The 27896-nt window shown below is 38.6% G+C and overlaps 1 protein-coding gene across 2 annotated transcripts in view; it reads right to left on the bottom strand.

The window, feature by feature from the left end:
• Nucleotides 1-27896, bottom strand: part of LOC109562531 (contactin-associated protein-like 3) — a 235445-nt gene that overhangs the window by 46528 nt on the left and 161021 nt on the right. For both annotated transcript variants that reach the window (XM_070794848.1, XM_070794849.1), the window contains exons 11-14: nucleotides 27374-27480; nucleotides 24131-24250; nucleotides 8963-9160; nucleotides 5056-5212 (exon numbers count right to left, since the gene is read on the bottom strand). In XM_070794848.1, coding sequence (XP_070650949.1) covers nucleotides 5056-5212; nucleotides 8963-9160; nucleotides 24131-24250; nucleotides 27374-27480 — 582 coding nt within the window. The remainder of the gene's footprint in view (nucleotides 1-5055; nucleotides 5213-8962; nucleotides 9161-24130; nucleotides 24251-27373; nucleotides 27481-27896) is intronic.

Raw genomic sequence — 27896 nt, 5'->3', positions numbered from 1 at the left:
ATTGAAGAAACAAACATTAAAAATCAAATTGCTTCAAAAAATCAGACTGAATTAAGCCACATGGTTTTATCTGGGGAAGCCCCTGCAACTGCTGCCGACAGAAGCACACAAGCTTCATCCTAAACACAAAATACCAGACTTTGTTGGGATCACAAGCTAGAAGGTGCCACTGAATCACAGGGCGATCAGTATGGAAAGCTATTTTGTTATAAACACAGGAATAGCACACCAAATTAATTCCTGGTATTAAATTCCAGTAAGCATTACAAATAAATATTTTAATTCCTATGACTGCTATTTTGGCAGATATCTTAGAGGAAAAATGTAAGTATATTAGTTCTTTAAACTTTGAATTTTAAGGAAACTTTTAAAAGCTACGCTGTCTAATATAGGAAAAAGCTATACTGTAGTTCTGTTTTTAACACTGACAATGCATTCACAAACCTAAAAAAATCTTTAAAAAATCATAATGCAAATAGTGTGTATTAAGGTAGATAATATCATAAAGTACCTTCCTGAATCAAAAAATGTTAAACAATTCTTACTTCAAAGTCCTTTATTAGTATAGATCATTCCCAATTGCTCATGCTTTATGCAAAATATTGTAACCCATGGTCAACAGCTCGTGTTCACGCTCAGTCGCACAGTGGTGCTTGACTCTGCGATGCTATGGTCACCAGACTCATTTAAAACTGCCTAATTTATTATTATATCTCACTTTTCTTGCTTTTCAATTTTTCCCAAAATTTGTAAAGATTGCGTTTCTAGGCACAAAAATTTCTCACAACAGTTTTAAACATTCAATAAGAGAATTCCCAAATTTGCTTTTTTCAGAGTCTAATGCTTTAGAAATTCTTACTGTTTGCTGTTTGTCATTAGATATTTTTGAGGTATAACAGAGCTTTAAGAACTTTGAGTTGGGAAAGTTGCAGGGGAGAAATACTGTGTCAACTTTAAGTGTTATAATCATTGGGGAGAAAGAGGGACTGGTGACAGTACTGTTTTCATCATCCAGAATTACATACTTTGAAAGTTCCAAGCTCTTTATCGGATTTTGCTGTTCTACTGGCTCACCCCTTTGGCAAAGTCATGCTGTATTAATTACTGAGGCATCATTAAGACTTCTTCATGTCTGGCAGGGCTGGTATCCCCACCTTGTTTTCATCTTCATAGTTGTCTTAACTATTTATGCACCATTCTTTTCCAAATTAAGTTTTAGAGCCATTTTGTCACTACTTAAAAATAATAAACAAATACCTAGTATTTGTTTGGAATTAAATGGAATCAAGAAATTTATTTGGAGGAGAGATGCTTAGATTTCCTATTCATGGCAGCAGTGTGATGTCTCCATTTATTTAGGTCTTCTTGATTTTCATAATAAAGTTTTATAAAGTCTTTTTTAATCAAAGTCTTGCATATTTTTGCTATCTTTATTTCAAGATACATTACTATTTTGTTGCTTTTGCAACTGGTTTTTATAGGACTTTCTTATAACACATTCTTGATAAGAATTCAGTTATTCTACGACTTAGTAAATAGTCTTACTAAGCTGTCATTAATTTCAATAATATTTCTGTTTGTTGTCTTAGGTTTTCTTTGCTGACAACCATATTTTCTATGAGTAATATAATCTTTATTTCCTTGTTTCCAATCTTTCCAATTGCGGTTTTGAATTAACTCATATATATTTTTTAGCTTTCTATTATTCATTTCTAACCTAATTGCATTGCTATCAGAGAAACTGTCCATAGGATAGCAACCACAGTAAAAGTTTTTGAATTTTGCTTTATGGAACATTGGGAAAATCAGTTTGCAGAAATGCACCACAAGTGGTTGAGAAAATTATGTGTTCTATAATTTTATGTTCCCAACAAATCAATTTAATTTGAAAATATTCCATGTTCTTACTAATTTTTGTTCATTTGATTACCAATTACAAACAGATATTCTTATCATGGTTGATTTGTGAATTTCTTCTTTCAGTTCTGTCAAATTTTTTCTATATATATTTCTAGTCATTTTTATTGGAAGCATACATGTTTAGGATTGTTAATTTTCTCTGGTGAAATTAAGAAGTATCATTACATAGTAACAGTGATCGTAGTCCACCTAAAAAACCTTTAAAATTTACTGACTTTGTGATATTTAGCTGGTAATTCTTTGCTTTCAATATTTCCACTTGTACAAACAAGATGTAGTATGAGATCTGGATCTAAATGGTTATTTTTGTTACATTTATTGTGCATGATTGTTCACACATTTTTATCTCAGACTTGTTGCTTTCTCTTCTTTTTCAATCTCACGTTCTATCTTCTTTTGCATTAACTAAATTTTTAAAATCCCATTTTTTCTTTCTTCCCTCTGCTGAATTGAAATAATTCTTTAAGGGTTACATACATTTCAATATATACACTTTAAGCAATTTAATTCTAATAAATATTTACAAAACAAGTTTAAATTTCAACAATATTTTTATTTCTAAGCAGTCTTTTAGTTCCTTTGTAAACCACAATTATCTTTGTTAACAGGATCTGACTGCTTTCTTATGCTTCAGCTTCAAACATATAGTCATATGTTATCAGCACATGTTTTCCACCTCTATGTTTACAATTTTTTTCCTCAATGTTTCTTCCTGCTTCTGAAACCTTCCTTGTAATATCACTTTCTTTCATTCTGAAAACCATTCTTAAAAATTCCTTTTGTGTAATTTCATCTTAAAAGCTGTAGGAGAACATTTAGATTTCTACATTATTTAGTTTTGTCAAAAATAGTCCTGGTTACATGAGGGTATTTTTTTTTTTGAAGTCTTAATTTCAAAAAATAGCAGAAACAGGATCATGAAGTTTTATAATGCTTAAGTGTGGTAATATTGCAATAGTTAATGGGTTGACGAGTTGCTGGTATAATCAGTCAACTTAGAGACCATCACAATGAAGCAAATGGTCTCATGTGTTAATGTTAACACCGTCAAAGACTCGATCAAAAAAGTTTGTCTAAGGTTTGCTGTGTTTACTGAGAAAAAAATTCTTCCTAGCAACTGTTTAAATAAATCTCACAGATGCTACAGACCTTTTTAGTGGCCTGTGATTAAAAAAATATGTCTTGCTTTAAAAAAAAAAATCCCTTTTGTGGAGTCTGCTGCTGGTAAATTTCTCCAGTGTTGTTTGTCTAGATCTTAATTTTATCCCACTTCTTAAAATATCAGCTTGGTAAACACTGGGAGTTTGACAGATATTTCACTTCTGCCCTATAAGGGGCATGCTCCACCCTCTGTGGGCTGGGCTCTGGGCTGGTCAGGGAAGGTCAGCTGTCTGGCTGTCTTTCCTTTAAAAAGTCTTCCTTTCCTTTCTCCTCCTTTAAACATTCTCTTTAGTGTTCTTTGATTTCACCATGGGTGTCTAGATATGGATTTACTCTTATTTATTTACTTTTAGCTTGGTATTTTAATATTTCCTCAATCTGGAAATTCCTCAGCTATTTTGAGTACTGCCTCTTTTTAATTATTATATCTCAAATCTTTTCTCCTGAAACTTTAATCACACACATGTTTGATCTTCAGTCGTGTCCAACTCTTTGCAACCCCGTGGACTGTAGCCTACCAGGCTTCTCCGTCCATGGGATTCTCCAGGCAAGAATACTGGAGTGGGTTACCATTTCCTTCTCCAGGGATCTTCCCGACCCAGGGATCGAACCCGGGTCTCCAGCATTGGAGGCGGATGCTTTAACCTCTGAGCCACCAAGGAAGCCCATTTATTTACTTTTAGCTTAGTATTTTAATATTTTCTCAATCTGGAAATTCCTCAGCTATTTTGAATACTGCCTCTTTTTAATTATTATACCTCAAATCTTTTCTTCTGAAACTTTAATCATACACGTGTTTGATCTTCTTCACATAACTCTTCAATGTCACCACTTTCCTAGGTCCCATTTTGGTTTTCTCCATTCATTTTGTGTGTCATTTAATTTACACACCTTTTCCACTAATATCTGATCCCAAAGTTTTAAACTGAGTAATACTGTCATTACTAATGACAATATATTCATTTCTAATATATATTGATATATATGCTAATATATTCATTTCTAAGCATTCATTTGGTTCTTTGGTAAATCGCAGCCTTCTTTGTTAACAGGAAGATTCTCATATTTCAATTCCAGTTTTAATTTTTTGAGCAGCTTACTAATTTATTTTATGTTTTTAACATATCCATAATCTGAGATTTTTAGGCATTGGATCTACTCTTTGGGGTTTCTTCTGCCTCTCAACTGTGTCCTCTGGTGTTGTATAACTGGATTGTGAGTTCATGTTTGGAAGTATTTTATCTGAAAGAATCTTGTGAGACCTGTGTGAAGGGAGAGGGCAGATCTCCAGTGAGAATATCATGAAATCTTAGGATGAGCCATTGGTGCTGCCAACCTGTGGCCATGTTAACCAATTTAAGGACCATCCAAGTTATGTCAATTGGGCACCAAATCTGTGTGAGAGCAAGTCTGTAGACATAAGTTTTCAGGGAGATTTTTTTTCTACTCAGAGTGCTAACAAGAAGATCTGTCCTCATTCACTTTTTTGGGGGTTTGTAGCCTTTGGGGACCTTCAGCTGCATGGAGAATTTTGTGTTCTCTGTATTCTCTTTCATGGACTCAAGGCCTTGTCTGGTTTCCCCTATGTGGCCATTCAAGAAATCAGCTTGAAGTTTAAGAAAGTCAGTAAATAATCCCAGGTGAGTCATGGGGTGGTCATCTTATTAACTGAATTAACTTTAAGAAGTCTTATATTTCACTTTCAGTGAATGGGAAACATTCATTCCTATCTTGTCTTAGTAGAAAAATAGAACAGACATGCTTAGTAATTCACCGGTAAACGAAAATAGCTACCTAATATTTTAGGCTTCTGATTAATGACACTATACACATCACAGCTTATACTTTTAAGTTGCTAGGGCATACTTTAATTTATTCTCTTTATTGTACTGTCATGTCCAACGTCTGCCTAAGGTACATAGTTTAAGCAACAAAAAAATTACAGTTTGCACAGGGAAATTATATGGAAATCACCATTCATTCCGGTCAGCATCACAGTTGCAGTAATATTGAGAATCAATGCAGTTCCCCTCTAATCCACAAGTACATTTTTGAGCATCAGGCTGAGAACCTCCCCAGTAAGTGTGTGTTTCATTGGTTCTTCCAACCCACCAGCTCACTGGGGTTCCATCTGAAAGACAAGTATGAGAAAGGTGACACCTACTTTGACCCCCACTACCTGCCTCCCCAAAATAGTTCCTTTATTCCTCTTTATTTAAAGCATAGAGAGACTCTTTTAGAAGTATATTTTATATTTTAACTCTGCAATAGGATCATTTTTAGGAGGACTTCCAACTATTTGAAAATATATACTTTAGTCATATATCATTAACCATTTTTCTTCTTTTATCAGAAAATGAGCAAATTGTCCCTAAATCATTCAAGTATGATGTTTACATATTTCTCTTGAGAACTCCAATTACATCATTTTTGCAGAAATAATGTTCAAGAAAGAATTTTCATAAAAATAGAAACCAGAGTAATTTATACATTGAATCTAAAATCTGCGATCCTATTAATAAAATGCAATTAAAATGTTTCCTGCTATGCAAAATAAAGAATTCTTTCACTTTATGTATTAGCTAAAAACACTGGCACTTCCTAGCATATCTTTGAAGTTTCTTGGGGATACGTACTTATACTAAATGGGTTACTCTGTTTGGAAACTAAAGAAATGGCACTAATCAGCCTTCTTCATGCCTGAAGTGAGTCTTTGGTTTGGACTAATCCGAGACAACTACAGAGTGGATCTTCAGCAAAACCCACTCCTCAGTACAATGCATAAGTGACAGGAGCAGAGGCTGCCTCAGCTCTGCAAGATTGCTTATTTATGCTGAAGATGCTGCCGAAGCCCCACTGTGGGATTATAGAGCACCTGGAGGAGGATGTTCAGAAAAGGCGGAGCACACAGGAAGATGGAAAAGAAACAGTCCCTAGTAAACAGAAATTCAGGGCACGGGGGGAGCAGGGAATGGAAGTGACATTAAATCTGTAAAGATGCTTGTGTTTTTCACACTCTTAAGTTGTCCCCATCAGGCCCCCACCAAGAATCTGTAGCAGCTTCTTCGTAACTTACAATCGCCACTGCTCATTATGGCTCCCTATTCAATAAGACTTTTGCTTCTGCTGACAACCTCCCAGCTTGTAAACACATAGACTGCATTCATTACCATGCACTGAAGGCCCAGTGGGTGCAATGTGAGCCAAGAAATCAATATCAACCATCAGTTTTCTAAATGTGTTGAAAACATCTCTAGGGGGTGGAAGATCTTTTCAGCTTAATATTTAATAAATATTTAATAGGTATTTTTCAAAATTCCATCTTAAAAATGTAATTATTCAACATCTTTCATTGATTGAAGAGCAAAGAAATCATTATATGCAAATGCACAACTGTGTTTACATTTTTCTCTCTAAAATGAGAACCATTAAGGGTTTTTAAAGGTACAAAATGTGTGTGGCTCCATTCAAAATTCCTTTGAGTAACCTAGAGAATTTGCATAAGAAAGTATTAGGAATAACATGAAGAAGAATCAGAGGCTGAAATGAAAAGGAAAAGGAAAGATAGCAATGACCAGGGTTCACTACTCCACTTTCTCAATTATTTTAGCCTATGGGTCACTGTCCTCACCAGCCACTGCTACCATTCTCAATGACCTTAAGCATTCATAGTATGGTGATGGAATGGTTTCCTAAAGTCAACACAGTCACACAACTTCCTCTTTAGCCACCTGTAATCATATCCCCGAAACTATCTGTATGTAACACAGAGACCTTAAAGATGCTGAAGGAAAAATGTTCCAGGACCTGAGCGAGATCCTAGGCCCACTGCTCCTCCCCAGCCCTCTTGGAAATCAAAATCAACACAAGGGCTGCTGCATTGAGAACCCAGGCTTGTTATATCTCCTGTCAAGTTTACCACCACCACTCTCCTGATAACTTCTGAGAATATGAGGATGGAAAATCCCCGAGATAAGGCTGAATTTTGACTGATGGCCTCCAACCTGTCCTATAAAATTCCTAAGCTACTTGCTTCCCATACTGCAGTCCCCTTGTGGTGTTTTCACATTGCAGCCATCCCAGGAGGGACCCGGGTTCAGTGTAAAGAATCTGCTTGCAATGCAGGAGCTGCGGGTTTGATCCCTGGGTAGGCAAGATCCCCTGGAGAAAGAAATGGTAACCTGCTCCAGTCTTCTTGCCTGGGAAATCCCAAGGACAGAGGAGCCTGGGGAGCTACAGTCTGTGGGGTTGCAAAGAGTCAGACAAGACTTAGCAACTAAACAGCTGCAACGAGGGACCCAGGCTTTGTTGTTTCACTCCTTCCACACAAGTGTAACTTCAAAGCTCTGCATGCTCATCTGTGTCTATTGATAATACCGAACAAATTAGTGCAAAAATTTTAAGGTGTATCAGGCTACACTATTTGCCTGCCTCATCTCAACCTTAATTAAGCACATCTGGAAATATGTAGGTCTGCAGTGAATTTGTTTAAATTAAGTTTGTACTAAAAATTCTCCAGCAGCAGCATATAAGAAATGCAAATAACTTGAGCATGTATATTTAATGAAGTCCTTTATTTTGCTTCTTTAGTAGGTGTTTATCAAGTTTATAAGTCTTTTCTCTTTCCATCTTTTCCCCTAGTCTCAATGAAATACGCTTTTAAATACCTGTTGGTGGTGGTGGTGGTGCTATTTTATGTATTTATATCAAAGGGCTAACAATTGAGTAACCACACGCAAATAGACACTGGCCTTCCAGGTGGGAATCCTTTGGTGATCTGGGTCATGTCCAGGTTCTGGAATAGACCATCTGCTTCTGTGTATGAGTTTGCCCCCTGGCTCACTGGGTGGCTTTGTTTTATGGCTTTGTTAGTGGTTGGTTTCAATGCTACTCTGTCTTTGCCTTGTTTTCACTGGTTAGAGAACCTATGAATAATACTCTCCCGGAGGCAGCTTTCTCATTCTTCTGGGAACATAGAATTTTAGTTCAGTGATCTATTTGGCAATAAATCTAATTAGCAATCTAGTTAGCAATCAACTAACAGTAAGCACTAAACCCACTAGCACTAACTATAAATTCAATAAACTGAAGAGATGCAAATAAGTAGCATTTTCTTCATGCCATTTATAGGTATGGTGCAATTAGGTTCTAGCAGAGTTAGTGCCTTAGCCCCAAAGACTCAGAAAAAAAATGATTTCCTAAGTCCCATAGCTGCTGAGTGACAAGCCTGAATTCTGAGGACCTGCCTAGCACTCTCTGCTCATTCCAATCCCCAAATGCCTGATCAGAGGAGCAGCAGGCCAGCCTCCAGAAAACCAAGCAGTTTTATGCTTCATGCAGGCAGGTTGCACATTCCAACAAAATGAGGTATTTCAAAGGAAGAAAATAGAAAATCAAAAATAAAAATTTTCAAAAGAAGAAAAGATATGTAAAATAAACTACTAGCACTTAACGTGTGAAAGAACTGGTGATACCAACATTTTTCCCTACTTTATATTTAGCCAAGACACTAATCACATTCAGCGTAGGAAAAAGGATCTCACCAAATAATCACCTCCAGATAAGTAAGCCATGTTGTTGTTAGTAATGCTTCCCAAGATACCACAGGATTGAGATGTCCCTGCCCTTTATGGTGGATGATTACTGAGCCCTCCAGGGGCCTCTTTAAGAGGCTTTTACTGCTCAGTTGCCCAGCTGAGTCTGGGGATGGGAGGGAACTTCAGATCATTTATGGCTTTGGGCAAAGATTTTGGTTTTTGCTCCAAAAGTATCTCAGATTGTGACCTGGGTGCTATGGGCACAGATTCTCATGCATCTGTGGCAAGCCATTGTGACCTGTGGGGACAGAAGCTCATGATGTCTAATTATTCTGATTACTCACCTTGGGGAGTTGAAAGCCTTGACTTTTTGCAGTGGAAAGTCAGCTCCTGTTGGCAGTTGTCCGCATAGTCAATGATGGTCTGGAGCTGGTCCATGCTGGCTATGTACTTGAAAAATACTGGATGGGGGCTTTCTCCATTCAAGCTTTTGATCTTGACCAAGTGGGAGCCGTTATGCTGCACTGAGGTCCATGCAGTGTCTGGTGGGCAGAAGAGAGGTTGAGAGAAAGAAAGGAGACCATAATGAGGATGGAATCATTAAATGTAAATATGGAAAGCAGAGCATCTGAATTCAGTTTTCTTTTATTTTTTTGTAGTCATCAGATCTCTTTGCAATTAGAATCAATGAGTGGAATTCTCAAAATGTTTAACAGGAGGGATTCTCTTTATTGAAATTTTCACTACCATAATTATAGGCAACATTGTCAGGCAGCTAATTTTTAAAATTATGCATTATAATACTCAAAGCTATAAATATAATTTTATGGCCCTAATATTTTTCTTTCCATTACTATAAGGAGAAAGCCAAACGTTACTGTGTATATCTTTTTACAATTATATTTGTCATCTGACTGAGCGTCTTTTCCTCTGATAATCAGAGAAATGTGTAAAAGACATATGTGAGGAATAAGCTGCAAACATGATCATGAAAATAACAGAAACTAAGTATTTTTTACAAAAATTAACTAACGGTGTGTCAGCAACCTGTTCAATGGCCAGTGCTAAAAAAACACAGGGCCTAGGAATATGACCATCCCAGCAGTAATCATAGCCACATGAATGTCTGTTGGAAAATTCTCACATATTTCTATTACATTGATTACCTCTATTTTTCAAAGAGATATAAAAAACAATGCACACTCCATAACATTTATAACAGAAGAAAAACAACTTGACTTCTTTTATCTTCCCCTCAATATATATCCCACCATAAATACCTCCCCCCAGTATACCTCCCTCCATAAAAATATAGAAGCTCCCACAGTATAGAAGGCCATGGCTCAGTGCTAAAAGGCTGAGTTCAAGCTACCTTAATCCAACTACCTCTATAATGTCATTTAATTTTCTCTGTAGTATGTATTTGATAAATGATCAGTCTGCCACACAAACTTTCTATATTACAGAGCAGCAAACAGTCTTATTGAGTTTATATTATTTCTTAATAATTAATATATGAGCAAAAGAGCAAAAAAACAAAACAACAACACAAGGAATTCACTTAGGGGTCCCCACAGGTCCCTGTTCCTTTCCTACCCTGGGGATGTGGGTCTGGGAAAAACCTAACATGTGCTGGTGCTCACAAACCCTTAATACATGAAATACATGGAGAGACTCGGAAAAGAACCCCAAGGGCCATGGAAAAAACTCTGGTTCAAAGCCTATGGGGAAAAACACGATAAAATATGCAAAAATTAGCAAGAACAGGAACAAACTGTGAGTCAACATGACCAATGCAGTTTTATATTCTATTTAAAAAAGACTTAATGGATCACCTACCTATCTGCTCACTAGAGGGGGCTGTGAGTGTTCCCATGGCAACTTGAAATCCATAAATTTTGTTTCCTCCTTATTCATGTTTTCACTAGACATTTTACATTTCAACATTTTCCTGGAAAATTACTTAAATGGGTCTGGTATTATTTTTGGTAATTACCTACTCCCATTCACCCCCAGGGTTTCTTCCCTCAAATGAAATGAAGGTACAGGGACTCATGCAGAAGACTGTGTTAAGCTTGGGAGTTCATCAATTCCAGTGCCACTGCGTCATTTATTTTCATAGCTTAGGGCACAAAGAAAAATGATGTGCCTGAATGGTTCATATAGGCTAGTGGTCAGTATGATAGATTTATGGTCTTGCATGGTTAAGGTATAATAATAGAAATCTTTTCGAGTGGAGAGAAGGAAACAGTTGAAAAGAACCTCAAAACTGCTCTTCTGAAAAATACTTTAAATGACTGCTCTTTCTAGAAATATTATTTAAAATACCCCAACAACAGCACATTATATTTCTCTAATATTCCACAACATATTATTTTCATAGATTTCAAAACCATGAACCTTTGACATGCCACATAACCTTAATTTTCAAGCACAAGGAGACAGACTAATGAATTAACGTGACCAGTACGATGGAAAAATTGTTGTTAAGTCACTAAGTTGTGTACAACTCTTTTCAACCCCAAGGACTACAGTATGCCAGGTTCCTCTGTCCACCACTATCTCCTGGAGTTTGCTCAACTTAGCTGTTATTCAAGGTAGTCTGAAGCACAGCTTTGGACCTGAAGTAATTAATTTTGGTGGTGGTGGTGGTGGTTTAGTTGCTAAGTCATGTCTGACTCTTGCGACCCCATGGACTGTAGCTTGCCAGGCTCCTCTGCCCGTAGGGTTCTCCAGGCAAGAATACTGGAGTGGGTTGCCATTTCCCTCTCCAGGGGATCTTCCCAACCCAGGAATCAAACCCAGTCTCCTGCATTGCAGGCAGACTCTTTACTGACTGAGCTACTTTTTAATCATGGGCAAATTTAAACACGAATTTTGAACTATCGTTAAACTAGACCCTTTCAGAACATGTTAATCGAACTCAGTGGGGTCTTTCCTCTGCACAGGAGCAGGGAGACCATTGGTGGCACTTGGTCAACCATTTTGCCTGGACAAATGAACCTGTAGCCAAGTTAATTTGCTGGTTTGGTTTAATGTTTCATAGTAATCACACTGACCACATCATATGCTATCCTTCAGTTTGATTTGCTTTTCCTTTTTGCCAAGTTATATTCACTTTGCAACTGGCAACACATTTTATACTTTATAATAGACCTCTGGATTATACAAGGAGTCTTTTATAGCAAAACAATCAGTTATGAAAAAGAACCAGCTCTTTATTTTACACATTCAGGTAAATATACATTGAAAGCATATCTACTATACTCATTTCCATTTCTCTGAGAAGTAGACAGAAAATAAGGCTTCATTATGAAAAATCTGATGCCTTTATAGTTGGTAGGTTCATCACTCATGATCTGGAAATAAACCTCAAAGAAAGTGAAGGTAAAAATTCCTTTTCCCACAGATGCCTGAAATGAAGTCCTATTTGTGTTCAGTTAGTTCAGTCGCTCCGTCGTGTGTGACTCTTTGGGACCCCATGGACTACAGCATGCCAGGCTTCCCTGTTTGTCACCAACTCCTGGAGCTTACTCAAACTCAAGTCCATCAAGTTGGTGATGCCATCCAACCATCTCATCCTGTGTCATTCCCTTCTCCTGCCTTCGATCTTTCCCAGCATCAGGGTCTTTACCAGTGAGTCAGTTCATATCATCAGGTGGCCAAAGTACTGAGGTTTCAGCTTCAGCATCAGTCCTCCCAGTGAATATTCAGGACTGATTTCCTTTAGGATGGACTGGTTGGATCTCCTTGCAGTCCAAGGGACTCTCAAGAGTCTTCTCCAACACCATAGCTCAAAAGCGTCAATTCTTCAGTACTCAGCTTTCTTCACAGTCCAACTCTCACATCCATACATAACTATTGAGAAAACCATAGCTTCAACTAGATGGACTTTTGTTGGCAAAGTAATGTCTCTGCTTTTTAATATGCTGTCTAGATTTGTCATAGCTTTTCTTCCAATGAGCAAGCTCCTTTTAATTTCATGGCTGCAATCACCATCTGCAGTGATTTTGGAGCCCAAGAAAATATAGTCTGACACTGTTTCCATTGTTTCCCCATCTATTTGCCAGGAAATGATGGGACCAGAGGCTATGATCTTAGTTTTTTGAATGTTGAGTTTTAAACCAGCCTTTTCATTCTCCTCTTTCACTTTCATCAAAAGAGTCTTTAGTTCCTCTTCACTTTCTGCCATAAGGGGGGTATCATTTGCATATCTGAGGTTATTGATATTTCTCCTGGCAATCTTGATTCCAGTTTGTGATTCATCGAGCCCAGCATTTAGCATTTGTGTCCAAATAGAACATTTTTTGAAATTAAGCCATCTGCCTTTGTTTCTTCTGATGAGAAGAGGGTACATGTTCTTTTTTTTTTTTTTGAGGGTACATGTTCTGAGAAGACTGAGAAGGCAAAATGCCAGATGATTTAATTTGTCACATCTATCTCCAGACAGAGCTAGTCAAGAAGATGCAATCAGGGTAATAAATAAGGATAGACAGATGTAAACACTAGCAGCCATTCCTGAACCCACAAAGATAATCTGAATACTACAGTAGAGAAATATCAATAACCTTAGGTATGCAGATGATACCACCCAATGGCAGAAAGTGAGGAAGAACTAGAGTCTCTTGATGAACAGCAAGGACAGCAACGAGATCAAACCAATCACTCCTAAAGGAAATCCACCATGAATATTTATTAGAAGGACTGATGCTGAAGCTGAAGCTCCAATACTTTGGTCACCAGATGTGAAGAATCGACTCACTGGAAAAGACCCTGATGCTGGGAAAGACTGAAGGCAGGGGGAGAAGGGGCTGATGGAGGATGAGATGGTTGCCTGGCATTACCAACTCAATAGACATGAATTTGAGCAAACTCAGGGAAATCGTGAAGCACAGGAAAGCCTGGCATGCTGCAGTCCATGAGGTTGCAAAGAGTCAGACATGACTTAGGGACTGAACAACAATAGAGACCCAAAACAGCCTTCTTAGAAATTGTGTTACTATACAGAAATAAATATCATTACAACTAGCTTTCACTTTTTATTCACCTCAACCGTCTTGCCACACAGATAAGGAAATGAAGTCTAGAAAAACTCACTTGCAAAACTAAATTCATGAAACTATGTAATTTAGCCACACATTTCTAAGTAATACAGTGTAAGTCACTGAGCTTTCTGAGTAAACTTCTCAAAGAGTCCTAAGGTCTGTAATTTTTCCAGCCAGTCTTACTCACCTGAGCCCTCTCCTATATTTCCAATGAAAATAGAACTGGATCCTGGTCATTTATGTGTTCATAGGGCCAGTAAAGGCCAAGCCTACTACTCCAGATGTTCAGAGGGTGTCCTGAGGAAGATGATGGTCAGCTCTCACCTGGCCCTGCCCTAGATTGCAGAGGCTCTGGTCCCTGCCATGTCATCTGTTTGTCAAAGCTGAGGATGACTGGTGTGTGCATTTTACTGAAGAGAAGTGATGACAGCTCTAAGGAGACAGTTGCCAGGCCCTGGGGGGCCCAGAGATGGCACTCATCCTGGCCCCACATCTCGGGTCCCTCCTGATTAATATTATAGGAGCATCCTCCTAAGGGTTGCCCTTCCTGCCGTAATTCTGGGGCCTTGAGGCTTTTTTGGCTTACTTTAATATTTTAACACAAGAAAATGCTATAGGATACAACTTGATAGCTTCAAGGGAATGTAGCTACTTCACAGCCTTCTTTCTTGGGATTTCAGAGGATGATGCTTTCACTTACTAGGCCACACTGAATGTGCGTCTGCTCATTCATAAGGACAGACATCTGCTATTTAGCAAGAATAGACATTTACTTAACATGACTTATATTGTCTTCAGGCAATATATATATGTGCCTGGCCCTGTATCTGGAACCTCCTAGGAGCTCAGTTTTTGGAAGATATTAATATCTCCTCTTGTGTGTCAGCCCATCATACAGCTCCAGAGCAAAATAATTTTCTCAAAGAGCACATTATATAATTCATTCATAAAATTAAATACAGACAGAGTACAGGGTCATGGTCAGTAAGAGATATGGGTTATAACCTATGGTCTCATTTAGTCACTAAGTCATGTCCAACTCTTTGCAACCTCATAGACAGTAGCCCACCAGCCTCCTCGGTCCGGGGGGTTTTCCAGGCAAGAATACTGGAGTAGGTTGCTATTTTCTTTTCCAGGGAATCTTCTTGACCCAGGGATTGAACTTGCAGCTCCTGCTGCATCTCTTGCATTGCAGGAGGATTCTTTACTGCTGAGCCACAGGGGAGGAATGGTCTTAGAAAAGTAAAAAAAAAAAATCTCTGAGCCTCCAATTCCGTATTTAGTAAATGCTGAAGACCAAATGCTATCGTTCTAGCCACCTTTGAATGCTAAGGCCGTGAATCTGGCATGTTTCTGGCCTAGCGGCCCTCTGAGCATCTATATTTTTATTGTTCATCCAGACCATTCACTATGCCCACCCACAAGGTTGGGGCAGACTGTGTGGCTGACAGAAAAGCAGGAAAATAAGCTTTCCTGAAGCATTTGTTTTTTCACCCTTTGGGCACCATGACTGGTCCTGCCCCAGAAATTCTGCATCGCCAATCACACCACGCTGCATGTTTTACGAACTACCTTTACAAGTGTCAAGAGGCAAGTCAGAATAATGTCTCCCCAGTGGAGGTGGAAAAGAGTTCTTTCCAGGCAAAAGCCAGTATAAAAGAAATGCAGGTTCACTCTATATGATAATCATCAAAGTGCAGCTCTTCTTTCATTTTCCTTAAAAATTCCAACATTTCAACTTTAAAACATTTTTTGTAAGAAACACTAGTTCCAAACAAAACTTGCTACATGTAATGAATGCACAATAATGCTATGCTTCCTGCCAATCTCAACTTTCAAGAGCAGAGAAGAGAACAATGAAATCCCAACTTTTTACAAGCAAAGAAAATATATGTTGCAGCAACTATGCATTTACTCGTGAATGAACTCTCCAGTCTATACTTACCACCTCTTTTTGACAAATTTCCAACAAGTGCTGATATCTACTTAAAATAGCAAATGTAGACCTAATGATATTCATAACATTGTTCGTTAGTTGAATTAACATCTGTCTATCTCATTCATCTGAAGGTCTATGAGAACAGTTAATTTCCCTTTCATTCCTCACATATAGCTTAGTGCCTGCAACTTCGTAGTATAAAGTGTGTATGATTGAATGAATGTATGAACTGAATGGGTAACTGAAAAGGGAGCTGTCTGGTTATGCCAAGACAGGAATTCAAGCAAAAGAGAGAAGAAAGGAAGAAAATTTATACTAATAAACAAACGTTAAACACATAGCCGTATGGGGCTATCAGCACTCAGCCTATAAAGGACTTAAAAAAATAGCTTGGCAGAATCCCCTCTCTTTACTGCTTACATCTCTTATAAGTGTTCTTATAGTAATAAATCTACTTCTCACGCTCCAAAAATAGCTTGTGTCGTGTGTAAGACAACTGGACTGACTGCCCTTTGCTAAACCACAGTGCTGGAGACCTGACACAGTTTCCGACACAGGAAAATGGCTGTTGAAGAAACACAATTGCATATATTTTAATCTCAAATTCCTAATTTATACCCTCCTTTCACCTTTGGTAACCACCTTTGGTAACCAATTTTATTTCCCATGTCTATGAGCCTATTTATATTTTGTACATAAGTTCATTTGTATCATTTTTTAGATTCAAAATATACATACTACAAACCTAGACAGTATATTAAAAAGCAGAGACATTACTTTTCCAACAAAGGTCTCGACAGTCAAAGCTATGGTTTTTCTAGTAGTCATGTACGGATGTGAGAGTTGGACCATAAAAAAGGCTGAGCACTGAAGAAGTGATGCTTTCGAACTGTGGTGCTGGAGAGACTCTGGAGAGTTCTTTGGACAGCAAGATCAAACCAGTCAATCCTAAAGGAAATCAACCCTGAATATTCATTGGAAGGACTGATGCTGAAGCGCCAATACTCTGGCCACCTAAAGCAAAGAACCAACTCATTGGAAAAGACCCTGATGCTGGGAAAGATTGAGGGCAGGAGGAGAAGGGGGTGACAGAGGATGAGACAGTTGGATGGAATCATCAACTCAATGGACATGAGTTTGAGCAAACTCCTGGAGATAGTGAAAGTCAGCGGAGCTTGGCATACTGCAGTCCATGGGGTTGCAGAGAGTCAGACACAACTGAGCAACTGAACCAACAACAAAATACACACTGCTGCTGCTGCTGCTGCTGCTAAGTCACTTCAGTCATGTCCGACTCTGGGCGAGCCCATAGATGGCAGCCCACCAGGTTCCCCAGTCCCTGGGATTCTCCAGGCAAGAATACTGGAGTGGGTTGCCATTTCCTTCTCCAATGCATTTAAGTGAAAAGTGAAAGTGAAGTCGCTCAGTCGTGTATGACTCTTTGCAACCCCATGGACTGCAACCTACCAGGCTCCTCTGTCCATGGGATTTTCCAGGCAAGAGTACTGGAGTGGGTTGCCATTGCCTTCTCCAAAATACACACTACTATATACAAAATAGATAATCAACAAGGACCTACTATGCAACACAGGGAACTATATTCAATATTTTGTAATAACCTATAAGGGGAAAAAATCTGAAAAAAATAGATATAGATGTCTGTACTACTAAATCATTTTGTTGTACATCTGAAATTAACACAACCTTGTAAATCAACTATGTCTCAAGAAAAGAAACACAACTGCTTGGTTTGCATGAAGGTGAGTGACTTAGCAATAATAATGAGTAAAAAGTTCTGCATTATTAACTGGCTAGGCAATGGCACCCCACTCCAGTACTCTTGCCTGGAAAATCCCATGGACCGAGGAGCCTGGTAGGCTGCAGTCTATGGGGTCGCACAGAGTCGGACACAACTGAGCGACTTCACTTTCACTTTTCACTTTCATGCATTGGAGAAGGAAATGGCAACCCACTCCAGTGTTCTTGCCTGGAGAATCCCAGGGACGGGCGAGCCTGGTAGGCTGTCGTCCATGGGGTCGCACAGAGTCGGACACAACTGAAGTGACTTAGCAGTAGCAGTAGTAAATAAATTAAGATCTGAAGCGGGAATGGTCAGGGAGGCAATAGACCCAGTCCTCAGCTTGTTCATTAAGCCTCCAGGGATTCTTATGGACCAGAAGTTGAGTCACTGCTCTGACTGCAACCCATTTTCTTCCAGCAACAGTCATTCTCACAGTGCATTGTCTAAGACCCAGTTTCTGAACCTCACAACTATGATGTTATAATAGCAAACAACTACCCTGGGGCTTCTCTGGTGGCTTAGTTTGTAAAGAATCTGCCTGCAGTGTGGGAGATGCAGGTTCAATCCCTGCATTGGGAAGAACCCCTGGAGAAGGAATGGCTACCCACTCCAGTGTTCTTGTCTGGAGAATTCCATGGACAGAGGAGCTGGGAGGGCTACTGTCCATAAGATCACACTGAGTTAGACTGACTGAGTGACTAATACTAACATCCTGGGTATAGTGTGGACACAGTCATCTCCATCTCAGTGGGGAGAGATATTGACCCTCCTCATATTGTCATCAAAGAAATCATGTTCTGTTCCTTCTCTTTAGAAAGGGAATAGACCCATCAACAAATTTCACAAGCAGTCCATTCAAAATATTTCATTTTCTGTCTCGTTGTGGATGTCTCAGTACTAAAGGTGCTAAAAAAAGACTTGAAGAGTGTCATTTTATAGGACTTTTTTGTAGGTCCTAGGACTACATTTCTGAAGGCTATTACCAAGGATTTAATTTTAATCATTGGTTTAGAATTTTGTTTTGGGTATATTTTTCCAAGTGTTAGTACTTGTTTTTTTGAATAATTAAAGAATGTTTAATTGTCCACAGGCACTGCAGCCTATGGAGAAGGAGAAATTACTATAACGTAAATATTTCCAGGTTGGAAGAACAGAATCAGGACCCTAAGATCTTTCCTCTATCAATACAAAGACTTTGAGGGCAACTCATGTGACCCCTGGATCAGTAAGAACTGTTTAGCTATGTGTGTGTGCGTGCTCAGTAGTGTCCAGCTCTTTGTGACCCCATGGACTGTAGCCCACCAGGCTCCTCTGTCCGAGGGATTCTCCAGGCAAGAATATTGGTTTGGGTTGCCATTTTCTACTCCAGGGGATTTTCCAGACCCAGAGATCTAACTCAAGTCTCCTGCATTGGCAGGCAGATTCTTTACCACTGAGCTATAAACCTGGCTCATTCTTTGGATTTTCTCTTGGAACAATCTGGATTTTAAAATTTTTCAGTTAAATATTTTGTTGCCTAGCTGTTGGAGGTAGTTGGTCATTTGGCCTGTATGCCACTGCTTTCTTTATGGCTTTGAGTTTTAAAAAAATCCTTGGCATTTAATATTATTTGGAAATCTTCACTGAAATATTTAACTCTTGCACTCCATCTCCATGATCCATTTGATTCTCTACCTTAATTGCAATTATAGAACTCTTAGAACATTAATCTTTTCACATAGAACAAGACTACACTAATTTCAGGAGTTTTAGGTAAGAGTTAGGCAACCACAAACTTTTCTAAAAAACTTAATTATGCAAAAGTCATAGTGATACAATAATCTGGACTTAATGTTTGTTCATTTGCAATGTAATATAAAGGCATAGTTACTAAGTATGCTTTAATAATAGACATTTACATACCAATGTAAATCATTAAATTATTAGCAATGATTTTCATGAACACATACACACATACACATACACCTTAGAGCTCTTAAAACTTTCCAAGATTAAGTTAGAGTGTTTAGAAAATATTTACTTTAGAGAATTAATGTCTTAGACTTTATCTTAATACATGTGAACAATTCTTGTTGCATTGTGGACAAATCATTGCCACAAGGATTCAATGATGGATCGTGCAACCTCACCCACAGCAACCTACATTAATAGGAACAACAGAATAATTGCTTGGACTGTGAAATGAATAGCAGCACCAAAATTTTACATCTCCATTAGTTTTATTTCTCCACTGTGTGGTGCCCTTTACTCCCATTCCGTTTTAATTTTTTGAAGATAGAGGAGGCTGTGCTCACTGAAATCAAAGCTCCTCAGCTTCACAACTATGGTTTCTAAACCTGTGTGCAAATAAGCATCCCTGCGCTGTGCTGTGTTCAGTCTTGTCTGACTGTGACCCCATGGACTGTAGCCTCCCAGGCGCCTCTGTCCATGGGATTCTCCAGCCAAGAATACTGGAGTGAATTGCCATGCCCTCCTCTAGGGGATCTTCCCGACCCAGGGATCAAGCCCACATCTCTTATGTCTCCAGCCTTGGCAGGCTGGTTCTTTAGCCTAGCGCCACCTGGAAAACCCTAAGCATCTGTAGAGAAGCTTAATAATAATAATACAGCCTTTCCTGGATGCTGCCAAAGGATCCTTCTGTAGAAAGCAGAGCTTCCCTAGGGGGACAAACATGTAGGGACCTGGAAAAAACTCATCCTGCTGGACTGTGTCCACTGGTGACAGGAAAGCAAATAACAGCCTGCTGGTCAGGTTCATTTGTAAAATCGCAGTACAAATTATATTTTTTAAAGTTTGTATCACCAAGGATATTATAACCACCCGGTAAGCTTTAAGAAGATATATTACACTTGTTTTTATAAACAAGAGATCCCTACTATCTAATTACATGACCAACAGGCAAACCAAACTTCACATGCTCACAACTGGAATCCCGGTCTTCCATTAAAACATGGTCCTTCCATCTCCATAAACAGTAACTGCACCTTTCTTCCAGGGGTCAGATCCAAACAGGGGAGCCCTGCTTGATTCCTCCCTTTCTCTCTGTCCATATCCAGTCCAGTGGTTCTAAAGCAATCTTTCTCTCCTCCTCCTCTCTCCTACCCTGTTCCCCACCATCACCACCATCTTGGCTAAATTACTAGAGCAAAGTCCTAACCGGTCGCCTTGCTTCCTCTTGGTGCATCATGATGGTTAAAGGTCCTAACTGTGTGAAATCTGGACCAGCCCCTTTCCAGCCACATGACTTGAGGGAAGGCCACCTCCTGGTCCTTCCACCTGGGTCTGTCCAACAGCCCAGGCTCCCTGTGGCTGTAGGCCTTCTACCCTTATCTGCTCCCTCCCCGTGAAGGCTCCACCTCCTCTTGTCTCAGTGCTGCTGCTTTGATGTAATAAGTGCAAATGTCAAATTTCCAACTGAGTCTTTTCCTGATCTCTCTATTTAAAACTGTAACCCTTCCTTCTGCAGTCTGTGCCCCATTCCCTGCTTTGTTCTGCTTCACAGCACCCGCTGCCTTATAACATGCCATGTATTTGATTTGCTTCTGGCAAGGGTTTGGTTCTCCACCCAAAAAAGTGCCCCAGACCATGGGAGGGAGGTGTTCAGATTCACCATCTGTTATGACTCCAGCTGTGTCGGCTCAGGGCAGGCGCTGAGCACACGTGTTCAATGTTGTCAGAAGTTTTCTTGCATCTCTTCAGTTTTGTGCCTTAACTTGGACATTTCTTCATGTCACCCTGGGAAAGGGAATGATTCATGTCCTTGGCAGACAGTTTTCAAGGCTATCATGTGTATAAATTAATCAGGATGGGTAATCAGTAGATTTTACGTTTTCCCTCCCTTATTTAGAGGTTCTTTCTTATCTCTAGGGTAAGAAAAACATGCTTATATATAATCAAGTATTATCCTAAGTTAATTGAAATCAAAAGCTGAGCATTTGTTTTTACTGTCCCTTCGCATTTTGATAACTATTCTTGTCTATGGTGGTAGGGACCTAGGTTCACTCTGAAGAGGTAATAGCAATTCCAGGGAATCAAAATGTATCCACTATTGCAGCAATCAGTATCAAAACAGAACACCTTGCCATAGTTACACACTCCAAACGGGCTTTAGAAATATGCACAACTAAAGCTTCATGGCAAAGCTTAGATCATGTGTTCACTATGATGATTAAAATGTTTCTCTTTTATTACAACCATAAACTGGAGAAGATCAGGCAATCAGCTCTCAGTTATTTCTCTTGGCACACTTATAAACTTGATCTCAGCCTTACCAAGCCTGCCAACAGTTAATTATCAGCAAATACCTTTGAAACTTTACTCATCTTGGGACATGTTATTTGGGATTATTTCTACCTTTCTATCAGAGAAGGCAATGGCACCCCACTCCAGTACTCTTGCTTGGAAAATTCCATGAATGGAGGAGCCTGGTAGACTGCTGTCTATGGGGTCGCACAGAGTCGGACAGGACTGAGCGACATCACTTTCACCTTTCATTTTCATGCACTGGATAAGGAAATGGCAACCCACTCCAGTGTTCTTGCCTGGAGAATTCCAGGGACTGGGGAGCCTGGTGGGCTGCCGTCTATAGGATCGCACAGAGTCGGACACGACTGAAACAACTTAGCAGCATCAGCAGCTGCCTTTCTATGATTCTTGGAATTTTTCAGTGTATATGGAACTCTGATCATAGGATTAACCCAAGATAATATATATGAAAATCTTTAACATGCCCTAGACTTTTGTGATAATTAAGAACCTAATTGATATAAAGGAAATGTATTATTGGGATGCTAGCTTCTTTATTTAGCTTTCTTTATTCTTGGCATTCACTTGAGTCATGGTAATGAAAGCAAATCAAAGCATAAATCGAATCACTTGAAGGTTATAAACCACTGGAATCCACTATATCTTGAAAGATCCCCTGGGCCGTTTCCTCACATATTTCACTGATCACATATCTTTCAGTAAAAGTAAGTTGATGTATTTAACTCTGTCATCACACTGCAATATTCTGGTCAGTATTTATGATAAAATATTTGCCTAAAAGCCCCAAACAGCCATACTCACACCCAGTGCAATGCCCTGGGAGTTCCTGCATCTTCTGTAACAACTTTGGGGGTGGTTTGGGGACTGGAATACATATTTGACTGAATTTAGATCAGAGCACATATTAACCACTGCCAAAAATGCTTAGATTTTTTTCATGTATGAAATGACAATAGGTATTTATATAAAAACCACATCGAGATTGCAAGCTATTCACAAACCATCATTATAATTTTACCCATAAATAATTTCCTCCTTGTGAGATCTACAACCCTTCCCCAGTGATATGGAGCCATAACAACAGAGAAACCAAATTATAACTTATTTATAGTTACCTAAGAACCATCTATAGATGAATTTTTTCTGATAATTATCTCAGAATTTGCACTCAAATTCTGTGGTTGCTGAAGTATCTGTTAGGGCTACACTGCCAGAGTAACAGAAAGTTTTCTAAAGGAGGTTTGTCCTCTTTATTGGGCAAACCTTATATGAGCATGGAGAAAAATTTATGGGTACAGACACATACAGACACAGGTAGAAAGAGGTATAAAAATTTGTATCAGTTCCATCAGGACAGTTGTCATTCAATGCAGTGGAAGTTTTGGCCCTTTGCACTCCTATACATTTAGGCAGAGCGCTTAAATTAAAAAGTTTTAAAGAATTAAAGGCGTCATAAACACTATGTAAACACAAGTCCTTTAACACATATTAATAATCAGGTTTTTAAGGAAGATGAAATATTATTTACATAGTTGCACATGAATAGTATTATTAGATGAAGTATATACACTTGGTGTGTGTGTTAGTCACTCAGTCATGTCTGACTCTTTGTGACCCCATGGACTTGTAGCCCATCAGGCTCCTCTGTCCAAGGAATTTTCCAGGCAGGAAGACTGGAGTAGGTTGCCATTTCCTAATCCAGGGGATCTTCCTGACCCAGGGACTGAACCCAGGTCTCTTGTGCCTCTTGCATTGGCAGGCGGATTCTTCACCACTGTGCCGCCTGGGAAGTCCATATACACTTTAGAAACATTTATTATTCCTTAGATAAACTCAGGGCTTTATCTGAGTGGTGGTGGTGCTAGTGGTAAAGAATCTTCCTGCCAACCCAGGAGACATAAGAGATGCAGGTTCAACCCCTGGGTCCAGAAGATCCCCTGGAGGAGGACATGACAATCCACTCCAGTATTCTTGCCTAGAGAATCCCATGGACAGAAGAGCCTGGTGGGCTACAGTCCATAGAGACACAAGGAGTCAGACATGACTGAAGCGACTTAGCACACATGCACGCAGATAAACTCACCTGACTACAGATTCAAAAGAATATAAATGGATATTTTCATAAATTTAAGAAGTGAACATTCTCCTAAGACTTTGGCACTTATTGACATGAACTAAGAAATAAAGTTTACCCTTTGATGTTGTAGATTAATAAACAGCGATTTATTGCTAATTTTTGCATAAAGAAAGAACATTTCCAGGAAAATAATGACATAACTTTTAATTACCACCTCTTAACTATTTTAGAACATTACATTTAATACTTCTTAATGATCATATTACAATTACAATCAAAATGCACATCTAAGTAAAGCTGCCACTAGGTAAACTCTGCTTACTGCATATGGATTTTTCATACACAGCTACATGAGTTTGTCATTAAAAAAGCTTATTAGCATACCTGTCATGTTGCAATATACCAAGGATGGTTCCAGAGGGCCACTTCCATCTGAGTCGATATAATAGAGCCCTGAAGAGTTTCCTCTGTGCCAGTGGGCTTCACATGACTGCTCGTAGAGAGCTGCAGAGGACAGAGATCTCAGACAGGAACGACAATAGAATGAATCCCTCCATATTGTTAATTAAATGATATTTTCCCCAGTAACACTCATTCTGCCTTGCTCTCAGGGACATATTCTCTAGAGGAGTGTTCCCCTGTTTCACTCGGATAGCATAAAGATTCTCAGACACAGAGTGAAAGATTTTAAGAAGTATCATTATGGGACATGTGGATCTGAATACCTTATGCTCTAGAAACACAGAATTCCTGTCAAAATCAGGGTAATTGGATTTACTCTAGTCTAATTCTTTGCTGTTTCACAATATCTAAGCATCTGAAATGCATTGGCTTCATCTCCCTAAATGATATGTTATTATCTAACAATCATGCTATTTTTAAAAAATTACTCAGTAACTATACTCTTTGTTTACTTAAGACAATTTCCACATGAAATGCATTTTTTTCAATGAGATGGATTTCACAAATCAGCAGCTCTACTTCATTCTGTTTTTAAAGTTCATTTTAAAAAGAAACATCCTAAAATGCTTTGGAAATGATTATTCGAGAAAATCAAAATTCAAAACAATATATATAATATATATGAAAAGTCTCTTTGTAGTTTCAATTTATCCTAATTCATAAATGAATTTTCTATGTATACAATGAATGTTTTACAAGGTAAGTGATTAGCATCTGTAGATGATGAACTCAATTAATATTCAGCATGCATTTAAATGAATGATCAGTCGAGTAACAGCTTTCTTGAGCATCACCCTTTACCTTGACAGGAAAAACCCTTTGAAAACCTGAAAAGCTGCTAACGGCTGCTGGGAGGGAAGTGTGGCCCTAATTCTGGCACAGAGTTGGACTGGATCTTTAAGTCAGCTCTAAGGATCAAATCTGGCATTACAGAGAGACTCAGTGGTAGTTAGACAAGATCCACAAACTAGAGTGATCCTAGTAGGATATGGCTTTATGCCATGCTATAATGACTGGATTACCTACATTTCTAACTTTGCTTATTTCAAATAATCAAGAAAAATCCTGGGAGAAGTTTAGGGGTGGTTGTTCTCGCATCTCAAAGAACAAGAACATGAAGGGAATGCTTTTTGTCCAGAGATTCTGTAAAGGAAAAAATCCTTTTACTAAATATGGCCAAGTATCAAACGTATCAAGTTAGATTGCCCCCAACTCAACAGCATGGTTACCATCATTTACACTGATAGACACAGAGACACTGATGGAAAAGCAATTTGGATTGCTTTTCCACCATGCTTGCATTTTGGCCACTCACGTTGACATTTCTATCATATATACACATGGTTATAACCACCTAAGTGTCCAGAGGGATACACATAGATTGATAACAGTGTCTGTGTTGTGTTGGGGCTGCAATTGCCTAGGAAAACAAGAGTAGTGGAGGAATGACTTAGGAGAAAACTTGCTTTAAACAAGAACATACACATGTACTAATTGTGTACTTAAGACTCCTGATGGTCTTGTGATCACTTACATTGATTTGGTAATATCTCATCTTCATGTGACTGATCAATTGCAGAATTCCAAGAAAGTCAATTCAATTATTAGACCAAATCATGGGCCACAAGCAAAAAACCTTACATATGTGTAACAGGATGTATAATATATATAAAATACATAATATATATCTGTTAGTTTTAAATCTTTATGATACAGAGTTTTTTGGAATGATGTTTAGATCACAGTTACTGATAGCATTTAGCCATCACTCCTTAATCATTAATATTCAGTTGGTATCTTCTTCATATAAGTATGATGCAGAACACTCTAAGAAAAGAGATTACCCTATTCCAAACTGTGACTGGGCAAAATCACTTAGCTTCAGGTTTCCCAGATGTCTAGGTCCTTTCAAATAAATAGTTATTCTGGTAAATTCTTACTTGGCACTAGTATAGCAAATTGAGTTGCAGGTAGGATTGCTCTGGCCAAACTTGTTTAGGGGATATTTAAGGCATGAATCATCTCCCTTTGTCTTCCAAGAGACTTGGAGTTCCTCTGCAGAACCCTGGTAGTGGTGGGGACTCAGGGTTCTCACCCCAATGCCTGCCTCCCTGGGATTCACTTCCCAAAATGACAAATTTATGCCAATCCAATTTCTGTCTTTCTCCCATATGTGGAAATAAAATTAAATAATTCACAGGGAAGAGTTCTTAACAGTGCAATGTATTCTCCCAGTAGGAGGGACTGAATGCGGTGAGATGAGTGAATTTTCATATCATGCTGTCTCTAAAGACCAAGAGGGAGGGGTGCTATGAGAGAAGGCTTCAGAAGTGTCAGTAATGAAAAGGAAATAAGGAAAACAATAAAACCAAAGCTTAAACAACAGCCAATAATTAGAAAACCAAGGACATTTCAGGGCTTTCTGTCATAAGTTTCTTGTAGATAATGGATTAGTCGTCCATAAAGATTTGTTAGCTTTAAAGATGAAAGACTACTTCAGAAGAGACTGATGTTCCAAACAAAAGAAACACCAATGAGAGGTGATCGAGAGTGTGACATTGGGTAAACAACTTAGCTTCTCAAGTGCAAAACACAGATAATTGGACATTTATCTCCTAGAGTTGTTTCAAGGATTAAAAGAGTTAAAATAAGAGAGCTAGAATAATGCAAGTACATGGTAAGTTCCAGTATATTAACCACCACCATCATTACAAAGAACATCAAGATCCCAAAGGGACCCGAGTGTTCACCTGGCTTCTTACTGATACTGAGAAACCCAATCAGGTTAGCTTCCACCCTGCACTGCTGAGATTCTTCCTGCTTAATTTTATACATGTTGTTTATAAAACATGAATTCTAGATTTTATTTTTACCTTTGACTATATTTTATTTTCTTATCCTTATTTTCTTTCACCTACTATTTTTCCTGTCTTAGGATACATGTATTTCTGTAAGCTGCCTTACCACTCATATGAAATAATGCAAAATAAAAAGTATAAAAGGTAAAAAAAAAATTAGATAAATCAGACAAAAATTAATGTCTAAAGTAATTATTTTTGTTGTTGCTTTCTAGCACGGAGTTGCACAGACATGCACATATACACAAAATAATGGAAAGAAAAACAGAGCTACATGGAAATCAGGACAAAGGAGTGCGAGGCTTACAGGAATGGCAGGTGGCGCCCGTGTAACCAGTGTGTGCACAGTCGCAGGAGAAGGTGTTCCAGGACTGGGAACATTCACCCCCATGTTCACAATAGCTGGGCAAACACCTAGGAGAAAGCAGACACAGCACTATTTCTCACATTTGGTGATGATAAATTGTATCTTAAAGTGTTGTAATGAAAGATAGATAACAACAGTGAATTGACCAGAAAACTTAATATGGACAACACTTGCTGGGTCTGTCATAGAAATTTCCAAATGTAATATCAATTACAGACTAAAAAATCCATTAGATGCTACCAGCTGTCATGTATTTATGACAGGCAAATTTTCTACACATCTCATTACATCAGAAAACGTGTTTGCTTTTTCACAAATAAGGCAAGATTAATTTCATACATGACTAAGGATATAAATTGCCTGCAGTGGCCACAAATAGCACATTTTCTGTCCTTGCTTCCATGTCCTTGCAGTGCGACCTACAGATACTTCAATCAAAAGGTATAGCTTACTTCTCCATCTT

This window comes from Bos indicus, chromosome 8 (assembly GCF_029378745.1).
Source record: "Bos indicus isolate NIAB-ARS_2022 breed Sahiwal x Tharparkar chromosome 8, NIAB-ARS_B.indTharparkar_mat_pri_1.0, whole genome shotgun sequence".
In the NCBI taxonomy this organism is placed as follows: domain Eukaryota; kingdom Metazoa; phylum Chordata; class Mammalia; order Artiodactyla; family Bovidae; genus Bos; species Bos indicus.
Note: the sequence above shows the minus strand (reverse complement) of the source record. Positions and strands in the feature narration are given on the sequence as shown.